Here is a 13,833-nt window from a genome sequence, read left to right as displayed (position 1 = left end):
AATCATTACGATTGCTTTGCTTTTTTACGTTTCTGAAGAAAATTTATTAAAAAACTCATTATGACATTTTTTAAAAGAATTTTAATATTTATGACATTTTGAAAGAAATAATAACTTTTCTCTCATTTATATTGAGACTAAAAACAGTAGAGAAGTTTGAAAATGTCACCAAATACCATACTAGAATATTCAAGAATACTTTGAACAATTTGTAACTCTAACTGCGTGTAATTGGTTGTGGTAACCGACCAAATAGTTCTATCGAAGGCAGCTTTGTAAAACTCCATGCATTAGTAATAAGAAATCAGGTATGTAAGGATTCCCGAATCCATAAATATTAGTTTCCTTAGATCCATAAATCAACAAAAACATAATGAGAAAATTAAATTGGGTTACTAACAAAAAGTCATTAATATTACATCACCAGTAATGAATAAGAAACCAACTTTGTAGTTTTTTCAAATATATTTGTCAGACATCATTTTTATTGGGAATCGTACAAGAGCTCGTATTGAATTTAAGCTCAAATTGTCTCCTCAATATGATGAGAATAATGTACAAGTTGATTAGATAATTTCATCTACAAATAACAATGATTGAATTTAAAAATACGAATTTCTTTTACACTCTACATTCTATATACACAATCACTGCGTACGATTTATGAGTATACAATTTAATTCAAAACAAAAATTATTTATTATTGGTAACGGGGCTGGATGTTGATGAAATACCCAATAATAAAAAATTTTATTTCAATATTAAATTGCTCTTGAAATGGTCATAAAAATTCAGACACACCTTACAAAAAAATAAAATAAGAAGAGTTGACATAATATAATGAATTAATTCTGAAATTACATAAATAGATGATTAAATAATAATTCACGAGGTAATTAGTAACGGTTTAAATAGATTTTGTTTAATCGAAACGATACATCACAATTTTATCAGTTCTCTCGATTAATTATTTTTTTTTTCTCTTTCTTAACCGTAATAACGGTAAAAATTTTTATTAATTTTTAATTAATTCAAGATAATTTGAATATCACTTTTATCAGCATAATCATTGTCGTACGATTCATGAAAATATTAGTACAAGATTCTGATTTGTTCTCATAATTTTCAATGACTACACGTTCTAGCGTCGTGCCAAAATCAATATCTTCGACTATTGTGACTTGACTGTTTTCGAAACAGTTGATATAAAGAGTTCTTCAGCTAAAAAAGCCTACCTAGAATAGATTGCATACTGACATTCACAAGTTATGTCACAGCATTCTTTTACATGGGCAATAAAAATAAGAATAATTATTAGATAATTAAATTAATATTTTTACTGTCCTGATGCAATTTCCTTCATACGATTGAGAGCAGAGCCAGCTTTGAACCAACCAATTTGTTGCTCATTCATTGTGTGGTTTAGCATAATTGCATCTACTTTACCGTCTTTATGTTTAATTTCTGCTTTGACAGGCTGTAATTAATACAAACGTGTTATTATCATTCAAATGCGCGAGTTTTTTTTTTTATCAATACTCATTGAAAAGTTTTTAAAACCTATTTACATGGTATTTAAAGATAATTTTATTAGCTACCTTATGATTGAAAAATTTTAAGCATTACTGCAATATTTTTTTTATTTTCTTATACTAATTAATTTATTGCATAACGAAAAAAAATTTTATGCTAACACGAAGTAGATTTTAGACTGTTCAATGAGCAAGTTTATTTATAAATAAATTAATATTCAATGTACAAAAACTTACTTTTCCAGGTGCAAGATCTTTTAATCCAAGTAAACTGATTTTATCAGTAGGTTGAATTTTATCATAGTCACTTGGATTAGCGAAGGTCAATGGTAGAAGACCTTGTTTCTTGAGATTAGTTTCATGGATACGTGCAAAACTCTTAACGATAATGGCACGACCTCCAAGATGACGTGGTTCCAAAGCTGCATGCTCGCGAGATGATCCTTCTCCGTAGTTTTCATCTCCAACTGCTACCCACCTTACTCCATTCTTTTTGTAATGACGAGCTACATCAGGGACAGCTCCCCATTCACCAGTTAATTGGTTCTTAATTTTGTTTACTTCACCATTTTCGGAATTAACAGCTCTAAAAGTAGCATTAAAAATTATAACAAAAATTTGCAATGTTGTATTCAATACTAGTTGTCGTTGAAGAATCATTTAAATTACCCAATGAACATGTTGTTTGAAATATTGTCAAGATGACCACGGTATTTTAGCCAAGGTCCAGCAGCAGAGATATGATCAGTCGTACATTTGCCTTTGACTTTGATAAGAACTGTCAAATCGGTGAGATCTTTACCGTCCCATTTGTCAAATGGTTCCAACAGTTGTAATCTTTGTGATTTTGGATCTACATCAACTTTAACTTTGCTGCCATCAGCAGGAGGAGCATTGTAAGTCTCCATGCCGGGATCAAATCCACGAGATGGAAGTTCGTCACCTGACAAGATAAATTATTTTAATCAATTTATCTAGAAGAAATCTATTATCAAGTAAATAACTTACCATATGGATTATCCAAAAGGAATTCTTTTCCATCCGCACCCTTGAGCTTATCAGTAACTGGATTGAAATCGAGCCGTCCAGCAATGGAAAGAGCAGTAACGAGCTCAGGGCTGGTCACAAATGCGTGAGTAGCTGGATTAGCATCATTTCTACCCGTGAAATTACGGTTGTAAGATGTCACAATAGTATTTTTATCTCCTTTCTTAATGTCTTGACGATCCCATTGACCAATACAAGGCCCACAGGCATTAGCGAGTACAGTTCCACCAAACTCGCGGAGTGTTTGAGCCTGTAATTAAAATTAATCTTGATAAATTTCATCTATTTCTTAAAGACTCATAAAACCACCATAAAACTGATAAAATTTATGGATGAATGTTGTAAATAAGTAATTAAATAGGAAACTTACAATACCGTCGCGCTCAATAGTGGCACGAATTTGTTCGGATCCAGGTGTGACATTAAAAGCAGACTTGGATTTAAGGCCGTGTTTGATAGCTTGTTTAGCAATATTAGCACATCTTCCCATGTCTTCGTACGAGCTGTTTGTGCAAGAACCAATCAATCCTACTTTAATATCATTTGGCCAGCCATTTTTCTTCGCAGTTTCCCCTAGAAATTAATTTTAGTATCAATATTATGTTAACAAGATTATCAAAACTTCGCTTTAATAATATTAGATCGATAGATTAAATAAATTTACCAAGCTTGGAAATGGGATGCGCAAGATCTGGAGTAAACGGTCCGTTGACGTGAGGTTCAAGAGTAGACAAATCCAGTTCAATAAGTTGGTCGTATTTAGCATTGGCATCGGCAGTTAATAAGCTAGACCTGAACATATCAGCAGCAGCTGCAATATCAGCACGACTTGTCGCTTTAAGATAATCTTGCATGCGGAAATTATATGGGAAAATAGATGTAGTAGCTCCAATTTCAGCACCCATATTACAGATAGTAGCCATTCCGGTGCAGCTAATGCTATCTACACCAGGTCCAAAATATTCCACAATAGCACCAGTTCCTCCTTTTACTGTAAGAATTCCAGCTACCTTCAAGATCACATCTTTCGGACTTGTCCAGCCTTTTAATTCTCCTGTAAGCTTAACTCCAATCACCTTGGGACATTTCAGCTCCCAAGGAATGTTAGCCATCACATCCACAGCATCAGCACCACCAACACCAATACATAAGCCACCCAAACCTCCACCGTTTGGTGTATGTGAATCAGTACCAATCATTAATAATCCCGGAAAAGCATAATTTTCCAAGATGATTTGATGGATAATTCCAGAACCGGGATTCCAAAAACCTACTCCGTATTTAGCTCCAGCTGATTGAAGAAAGTTGTATACTTCTTTATTGATGTCTTTGGCACGGCTTAAATCCTTCTCTCCTCCAACTTGAGCTTCAATCAAGTGATCGCAGTGAATTGTTGATGGTACGGCAACCTTTGGCAGTCCTAAAATACAAAGTTAATTTAATTTATAATCTAAATTTAGTTTCATACATTGTTGATTAATTATTTAATTATTGTAAAGACTTATTAATAAACAATTTCTATTACCTGAGCTGATGAACTGTAACATAGCCATTTGTGCCGTAGCATCTTGCATTGCAACACGATCAGGGCGAAGTCTGAGATAACTTGTTCCTCGAACAATTTCTTGCTTATCAGGCTCATCGAGATGGGAATATAATACTTTTTCAGAAAGAGTTAATGGACGACCTAACCTGTTACAATAAATTGATAATGTAATAAATTCAAAAGTGTTTGATAATCTTATGCCCTTGTAGCCATTAGAAAACAGACTATCGTCAGACTTACGTATGTTGCTGTTTTTTCGTTTTCTAACGTTAGTTCAACGTAAAATCAACGTCAGACGTCAGATCTTGGCTACTAGGCTGATTACTATCATTTAAATGTTTTATAATTTACCTTTTCTTTACAACTTTTAAGTTTTCACTGAGTTTATCATATGGAAGGTAGGTGGATTGATCAAATTTTGACATCGCTACTTTCGCAGCAGCGAAGCTCAACGGGCTCATGCTGAAACATCTTTGCTGAATGTCTGCTGTTAATCCACATAGTTTCTGCAAAATGCAAACACCTTAATAAAACCTTTCGATTATAAAATAAAAATATTTATAAGTCTTGAACAACATAATCCAGCCATAAAGTATACAACTATTTGATATTATCAGTGACTAAGAATAAGGTTTATTATTACAAGATGTTATCAATATATGTTATCATTTATGAACAGATTATTCAGGTATTCAACTAGAGACTGATGATATTAAAATCAAAACCAATGCGTACATAAAAAATTAAAAAAAATTTCCTCCAACAAAAATAAAAGTACCGTATAATTACCATTAATTAAATATTCTTTATACATTCTTCAATTTTTTTAAGTTCAAATCACTCATTCATACATTCAAAGTTTTTTGTTGATATAAACTGAAGTAAGAACATCTTGCCGGAATGAGGAACGAAGTATTACAAAAATTAAAAAGGAATTAATTGAAAGAATAATTTTTGGAGCAGGTATTATGAGTACACTACTAAAGACAAAATAAAATGACAAAAAAAATTATCTGTCAAGATTGCAAAATCAAACAGTAAACTCAGAACCTGCGCATTCGACCATCTGGTTATAACCTCTCATTCTCAAGATATATTATATATGATATATATGTGCATCACAAGATTATGTAAGCTTTTAAAAATATTTTTCTGTTACGCGATTGACATTTTTCATTGCAATAATTGTATTAATAAAAATCTACGTATATATATATATCTATTTCTTTAAATCATTACTCCAATTTATTTTGTGATTATTCTGACATTTCTCACATGACATTTGATTCCGACATCTATTTAAAACATCCCTAATAGACCATCGCATAGATATTAAAATAAAATTCATATTGATCTCTTGTTTATTGATTAAATAAACCAAAATTTAGAAAAAAGATGGATATAATTTTTATGTCAATTTTATGTAATGTATTATTGACCTAATTTTGTAAATAGGGCAATTGAATACATGCATTGATGGAGGCTGATATATTTCATATCATAAACAGTATAAAAGACTATGTATTTCCGAGGATTGAAGGAGATGGTGGTAAAAATAACAGGGATAAAAAATGACTGCTGGACACTGGAGGGAGATGGAGCACGTGATAAAATACATTGTATAACAAACTAATTACTTACCTGTGCTCGAAAAATCCTCGTGCAGTAAGACATTGTGGAGAATTGAGGTCTTTACAGACGATCAAATAAAAATTAACGGGCAAAGCGCACGCGCTTATATTCTATAAAACTTTAACTTTAATGTGGCAGTCCTTCTCAAACTGGCCACACAAGAACTGAATTGAATTTGACCTACCAGCTTTGTAACACTGCAAGTGTTATGTATTCACGCATGCGTAGTATATAAAATATGACATTGGAAGTAAAGATTAGTGGTAAAGTTGCGATCAATTTTAGCGATCATTAATAATCTGTCATAAAATCAATAAGAAAACTTTACTTTTTTCTTACTTCAACAGTGAATTTAATTATAAGTAAAATAATTTATTCATTAATAATAAATTTAGCAAAAAAGAGAATTTAAATCCTTTAGAGTTCAAAAGCGCGCACTTTCAGAAATTAGCTGTTAGCGCAATCTTCAATAATACAAAGAGAATTAAACACTGAGGATAATTTGAAAAATACTCATTCCTGCGGTTGGTAATTGCTCATAAGATACATACCAGGTATTAAGGCTTTACTTGAAATTTTTGCCCTATTAGCTATAGCAGACAGCACCTGAAAAATGATAGAACGAAATCCATCCCAATTACTGCGTTATATTGTGTAAAATAATTTTATTTATAATATAATAGTCCAGTCAAATGAGGGAAATGGGATAATTTTGGTTTGCTGCGGCCAAATTAATGATTTATAGATGACTGGATCGGAAATTTCGCGAGAAACACAATGGTGTAGGCTAAAATTGTTTGGCACGCATAGGGGGGGAGTAAATCGCGAAAAACCGCCCCCCCCTCGCGAATTTCTCGATTTCTATGATAGATATGAAAAAATGTTTTAAATAAAAGTTGTTCAGAATTTAATTTTAATAAAAAACGTACTGAACACTTTTTTTCATATCTATGATAGATAAAAAGTTATTCGCGACTGAAGCTTCACTATTGAGAAAAGCTTCAGTCGCGTCTAAGAAAATTAATAAAAAATACTTAATGTTAGAAATATTAATTTTTGGCGATTGATTTAGAAAAAGGAGATATTGAATTTCATTTTTAGAGAAAAATTTTTTTTTTCATTAATTTTTTCATTATTTTTATAAACAATGAATTATTTAAATCATTCCCATTTTGGTTCAAATGCACCGATCAGCCCGATTTTGGGCTCAAAATGTGCAGAATTAAAAATGGAACATTTCATCCATGCAAAGTTTTTTATTATTTTGCACCTGTTAAAAGTTATACAGGTATAAATATTTGGTTATATATAAAAAGGGTCTCTATATTTATTGTTTATAACAATTTAAAACTTATTATTTAAATATTACTATGATTAATAATCACTTGTTAGTAACAATGTTCAATTTTTATGGACACAATTCCATATTATTGACAATTATTATTGACTATTATAGCGTCTTTAATGCTGTTTTCTCAATCCTGACACGAGTTTAAAATTCTTTCATTGCCGATTATGTTTTTTAAAATTTTTTTTTTTCGATAAAATATTGTCATCATATTTTCATACAAATATTCTAATCATTTAATATTCATATTTTTTGAAAGATTTTGAAATTTTGTCTAAAAAATGGTTTAATTTATAAATTGAGCCATTCAGGTCATTTTCCATTTTTGCTAGTTTTTTGGTTCTGAAAAAAAATGGCTGGACCGATTTTGTTGAAAACCGAATCAGTTCTAAGTTGCGCAACTACGTGTCGAATGCAGTTGGTTCCATGTCGATATTTTTTTTTGTTCTCGAGATAATCGAGGCGAAAAATAATTCCGAACGCACATACGTACATACACACACACACAGACGTCCACTGGAAAACGATCGTATTCGACTCTGGGGACCTTAAAACGTGGAGATATGTCAAAATTCGGGATTCGCAAAATCGGACCCATTACTATAACTTCCCACTGGGAAGTTAAAAATAATAATTAATTATTTTCTCTTGACGGCCATGAAGCATGAAAAATTTAGTAATAATTCGATGATAATCTTGTTTCTAATTAAATTTTATTAAAATATAAATTAATAAAATAAAATGCATACCAGCGGCATTCTACATGAAATAGGCCTTCTTTTGATACCTAAATTAGTGGATATAATTACAAATTGGCTGATAAATTAGTTATTTCCCGACTCCTTTGGATTTTCTACGGGGAACCGAAGTAAAGCTCAGCCTTAATGTTTCCGAGCGTAATCCAATGTAAAAAAATTTATACAGGGTGTAGACACCCTGTAGAGCAGAATAAACTCAAACACAATTTTTTCGACTAACTGTTGAATGCCAATCTCTCACACAGCGTTTGAATGCTAACAACCATACACACAAGTACAAGTAAAATGAGTTTTAAATGTTTAAATTTTTATTATAGGTACTTCTACAAGTAGTAAAATCAAAGGATCTTTTTCAACCAAATCTGATTCGAGAAATTTTAATCTCTTAAAGTCTTTTGAATGTTGAGAGAAAAGTCTTCTGATCCTTATTTTAACTTAGTTATCTTAAAAAATGTATAACTCGTATGTTTAAAAAATTTTTTTTTACTGACTTATAACATTTGGCAGCAAAAAACTCATTACCAACTGCAAATTTCATAACTTAAAAAAAAAAAGCTGTCAAAAAATAAATTACCTGCCATATCGTAATCCTTAACATCTTTATTGTATCCCTTTTTTCAAAATTCCTCCTTATCTCATTCATTTTAATTGCTGATTTTTTATCAGCCTTTGATAATTCCGAATGTACTTCTCTGCTTTTCTTTTGCTTCTCTAGTTGTTCAGAATCATAATCACTTAGCCATGGAGCACACTCACGTCCAGAATGTGTAACAGTTAGTGTTCCAGTATAATCATTAGCAGTTTCTGCCATTCGGCAATCAGCAGCATTTTCCAATTGTACAATCTTGTCTATAGAACTTGTCAGTTGCAGCTGGGAAGAAAAAATTTAGATACAAGGTCTTATACTGTCTGCGATGATATGTAAAGTAAAACTTCTATAAATTTGAAGTTATAGGAGCGAAAGTTATGAGTTAATTGAGTGAAATATAAATAGAAACGCTCGAACTTCTTTAATATTTAAAGTTATAGTCGAATATGTATACTTTTTCTAAAACTTATCATGAACCAAAGGATTGTAAGAGAAAAATACATTTCTTCTATACCCTTGGGTTAGTACATCAAGACTGTAGTGAGCAATGAGGTCAGCCTTGTAAGTTTGGGATTTCCAGGCTACCAAGGTAGAAGTTATATCGAAGATAATTTATGAAATAAAAAAATCATTTTATCCCAATAAAAAAATAAAAAAATTTGACAATAAGTATATATAAATACCAAATAAATATATCTTTGGAGGACAACGTAGCACCCTTTCATCCATTCTCTTTCTCTTGGCCCCTCCTTTGACCCAGTTTCATACCTTGCATATCCTGACGTTGTACTTTTATTTAATTCACCAGTTAGTGATTTGACATGCAGTAATCTTGTAGCTCAGTTATTCAGCCGTGCCAATGAATCAAACTGTAGCCATACCCTGGAGATATAACTGTGATTGACCATATATGAAAAAGAAATAAATCTCCACCCCCATACCACACATAATATTATTTTCATACCTTTTTTATCCCTCTACCTGTCACTCCCAATAATATTTTACGTTATTCATAACTTTCTTGATATGATTTTTTTAGTTATATTGGTTTCCGGTCATTTTTGCAGTTGGCTTAAGCATTTTTCAACAATTGTAGAAAAATCTCTGACTGATAGGATAATGAAATCTGTAAAGTAATTTTATTTGTAATAGAACTAATTCGAACAATAAATTAGGAAATAGCAAGCAATATATAACAATAAACGATTCTTAGATTTTTTAAAATATTGAAAGTTACAATAATTTCCAATTTAATTATTTCTCATTATATAAATCTTTTATAAATTTTAGAAACGTATTAAGGTTGTTCGATCATTAAGTGAATTTAAAGATTAATCTATAAAAATTACAAAAGTGATAGCTAATAATTCAAAGAATTCAAGTTCGCTTTATCAATAAATTTCATCGTTTAGTTTAGCAATAATCAAGAGATACGGTAGTGTCTCGTGCGCCAAGCATAAATCGCCGCCATCTAGCCCTTACGTCATGACGAGGCACTACCGTTGTTGTTGTTGTTGTGTGTGTTGTTGTTGTTGTCTCTATACAAATTATAAGATGATTTTTGCAGGTTATAATTTTTAAATTAAAATTTTTTTTCTTATTATAACATAAACATGGGCTGAAATTAAGAATTTGCTCGGAAAGCGATCGTTGACTTTCGATTAAGCATACTATGAAGTATTATCATTGCTTTGTTCATAATATACGAAATTGAAAAAATTTCTTTGCGCAAAAATTGAGTGAAATGAGAGTTTATTCATGGAGCAATCATACGTTTTTTTTTATCAAGTTGGTGATCAGAGTTTTTAATTGCTAAGAAGTTCTCTCACTAACAGATTATAAAGTTGGTAACAAATTAATTTTGCTCGAGCACGAATATACAAATAATTAAAATATTTTCTGAACAGATTAATTTTTTTTAAATATTCCTTTTCAGTTGATATGTACAAAAAATGGTGAAATCTCATCAAAAACGGCCCCCTTCTTCTGGGCTGTATAAAAATGTGCGCCAAACATAAATAACGACAATGATGAAATTACAAAAAGTCCTAAAATCATTAAACGCCAATTATTTAAATCTACGAATCAACACTATTTAAAATGAATTATTTTCTTCGGTTTTTTTTTTTGAAAAAAAATTTAGTACGTTTAATGACACAATAAACATAACAACCAAAAACTTGGCGTGACTTTTAAGGTTTTCTGAAATTTTTGAAATTTAATAGCTTTTTTTTGAAAATAAAGTGTATAAAATGGGAATTGAAAACAAACATTCAATCAGACCAAATATTTTTGAGCAAACTATATATACTTAATTATTTTTCAGTTTGTTGATTACTGTACCCTTTCTTTATTTCATAGAGCACAATTATGATTAGGACCTTCAGGTCACCTTTCCCGAAGTCTATTGCATTAAATCGCTGGTTTGGATTAATGACTGTGATGGCTACTGAACAGTGCGCGTGCCTAGATCTTGATCGAGATTATAAAGAACGTGACAAGAGCGTAGATTTGTTACAATCTCTAGTTTGATTTAATAACACAGATACCGCCTCATTCTCAAGGGTCAATTCTAGTTATGCTCTATCATAGAATCCCTTTTACGACACAACTACAATCACATTGTGATCACGGAACTTACAAAACAGCAGTCGGAAAAATAATGAGCTGACTGATAATTTAACGTTTCCTTGATTTCAACGTCAGTCTAGTTATGAACATGAAAAGCAATTCACTAAGAAGAAGTAGTGGGAGTATAGTCCTGCGAACTTCGGCATGCCTTCAGGCAATGATCAAAAGCTGGCTCTTACTTTCGCCTGTGACAAGGAGCCCCGGGCCAGACGACTGGATTACGTCGAGGTATTATTCATCTAAAGATATATCACCCTATCAATTCGTTCTTATTCCCTTTTTTTTCTTTCCAAGTCTTTTGCAACATGGCGCTGAGAAATAAATACATGATTCTTGTCTAAAATTGATCAGTAATGTGCATTCTCCATTTCGGTTATAGCATACATGTACATTAATTTCTTTCTTTATTTACGAAATACAATCTGGCTTTACTTCATATCAAGTTATTACCTACAACATTAATTACACACATGTTTGTATTTTTCATTCAAGTAAATAATAAATTACTTCAATTTTTTGAAACTAACAATATACATGTGGGCAAAAATAAATCAATAATTCATTGCTTCCGTAAATAATGAACCGACTATTCATAACTATAAAATTACAATAATATTTAATCTTATAATGATTACGTAAGTCTTTGCTATAAAATTTATTTCCATCATATAATATAATAGTATTTCTACTAATTCAATGAATTTTTTCCATTCATTCTTTTTGCTTCCTCTAGGTGAGATTTAATTGCATTGTTATTTAATCAATTAATTTGCCAAATCTATAAAAACTATTGACTTATTTTTTCCACCATCTGATATGTATTTATAGTACTGATTTTAATGATATCATGACGATTGAGTTATTGGTTTGTTTTGATCATATCAAAAAATAACAGAGAAACGATTAATCAATTAATGACGCTTAAATATAAATAAAAATTGCATGTATCCATAACTCTCATAATAAGATTAATAATAAATAATAACTTTCAGATTGAAATCAATTTGATGGGAAGTCATATCTCTCCAGTGATAGACATAGCTGAGGAAATGCTGAATAAATATGTTGACAGTGGTGTTTACTCATGCTTGTCGATCGACCGTGGCGATCACTTGAGCGGAACAACATAAGAGGAAATTTATTATGCTATGTAGATTAATCTTTTACGTCACCTTGATTGTTATATTTTACATATCTTTCACTCTCAAACATCAAATGAATCAATCAATAATATTGGACCAACCCCATTAGAATCATCAATCAGAAAGTTTACCAACAAAATTAGAAATTAACTTCCATAAATAAAAAAAATATTCCATATAAATTAGCTAATAGCCTTAAATGCCTACTACTTTCATCAATTGATGATTCAATGACTCACTTCAATCATCTATCTTTCAACGACTCCTATTTAAAATTGATACAAATAAGGAGCAAGATTCCTTGGTAAACATCACACAAATAGCATAAATAGTTAAGCGATTTGTCGCCTATTGCTGTGTAAAATTGCATGAAAAACAAATTCTTGAAACTGTAGAGATATTTTTTCTCAATCTATTCACGGATTAGTTGATGCAATTGCACTGTTTGTTCTTGTTTCTTTAAAAGCACAACCTCAATCAGAGGCATCAACAGCGCATCAGTAATTCACTAATTTGTTTAAGAGTACATGCTGTTGCCTCAAGGTGATGTAATCTTTCTCCTTCTTCGACTTCTTCTTTGCCTTCTTCGAGAAAGTACCAATGTCTCATAAATAAAAGCAGTAAAAGTAAGGACACACTTTTATTGCTTATTAATGCAGCAGATATGCGTTCAGGAATTTTTCTGTAACAATGAAAAGAATTGCTTTGAAGTAAGCGTCAAATTAAAGATGGAAACAAAAATTTTCTGTCATTAATTGTATCAAAAAAAAAAAAATAATTATTCTAGCAATTTTGTTTGTTTAAGTTGATATTGTTTTTTTCACTGAGTAATTTCATAGTAGGATTATTTTTTTTTTTTTTTGGTGACTTTATAATATCATAAAAGAAATGAATAGTGCGATGAACGTGCAAGGTGAAAACGATTGTGCAAACTCCAACGAATTCGTCACATGCAATTAAAGATTATCCATGAGCCTTCACACAAAAGTGCCAATGTGCAATAAATCTGTTAACATGAAGACCACTTTACTCATAAGTCTTTCGACTTAGACCGGTTTTTGTTAGTCTTAATTCTTAATGTTACACAGAAAGAAAGAAAAAATGGAGAAAAATAAATGACTAAAGTTAAGTTAAGAGTACGAGAATCAAATATATGATTGGTATGAAAGCGAAAGCATGTCATGTCATAACGATTAAAATTCTTGTGGGTAAACAATTAAGAAAAATTCATTGACAGTATTGTGAGTTCAATCCTAGAAATGCTAACATAAATCTTCACTTTTCCAACACTTTAATTATTCTAGAGTTTAGCTTTGCAATTTTTATTTCATTAAATCATTAAAAAAAAGTGTACAATAGTAGAAAACGATAAACTTTTCAGCCAATAATTGATCAGAATTAATTATTGTTAATGAGATTTAATTCAAAATAACTAGATATGAGTTAACATTTTAATTTTTCTTCATTAGAGATAAGTATAGTCGTTTTAAAAAAATCATAGCCATTAGAACACGATCTTTGTATAAGCTGATGATGTCCTTATCTAACGATTAATGAAGACATTCTATTTTTTTTTACTTAACTATTCAATTGTTAAACAAATTATCT

At 30.8% G+C, this 13,833-nt stretch overlaps 1 protein-coding gene across 1 annotated transcript; it reads right to left on the bottom strand.

The window, feature by feature from the left end:
• Positions 1–446: 446 nt before the first annotated feature.
• Positions 447–5,949, bottom strand: LOC118064180 (aconitate hydratase, mitochondrial-like). Its single transcript, XM_035078605.1, has 9 exons — positions 5,767–5,949; positions 4,477–4,631; positions 4,105–4,271; positions 3,244–3,999; positions 2,950–3,152; positions 2,541–2,829; positions 2,202–2,475; positions 1,770–2,118; positions 447–1,477 (listed from the first exon to the last, which is right to left on the bottom strand). The coding sequence occupies exons 1-9, from the start codon at positions 5,797–5,799 to the stop codon at positions 1,337–1,339; spliced, it is 2,367 nt and encodes a 788-aa protein (XP_034934496.1). The 5' UTR covers positions 5,800–5,949; the 3' UTR covers positions 447–1,336.
• Between the last annotated feature and the right edge of the window lie 7,884 nt (positions 5,950–13,833).

The sequence above is a fragment of the Chelonus insularis genome, unplaced genomic scaffold (assembly GCF_013357705.1).
Source record: "Chelonus insularis isolate UGA/USDA-ARS -01 unplaced genomic scaffold, ASM1335770v1 contig_164_pilon, whole genome shotgun sequence".
NCBI lineage: Eukaryota > Metazoa > Arthropoda > Insecta > Hymenoptera > Braconidae > Chelonus > Chelonus insularis.
This window is presented reverse-complemented; position numbering and strand designations above follow the sequence as displayed.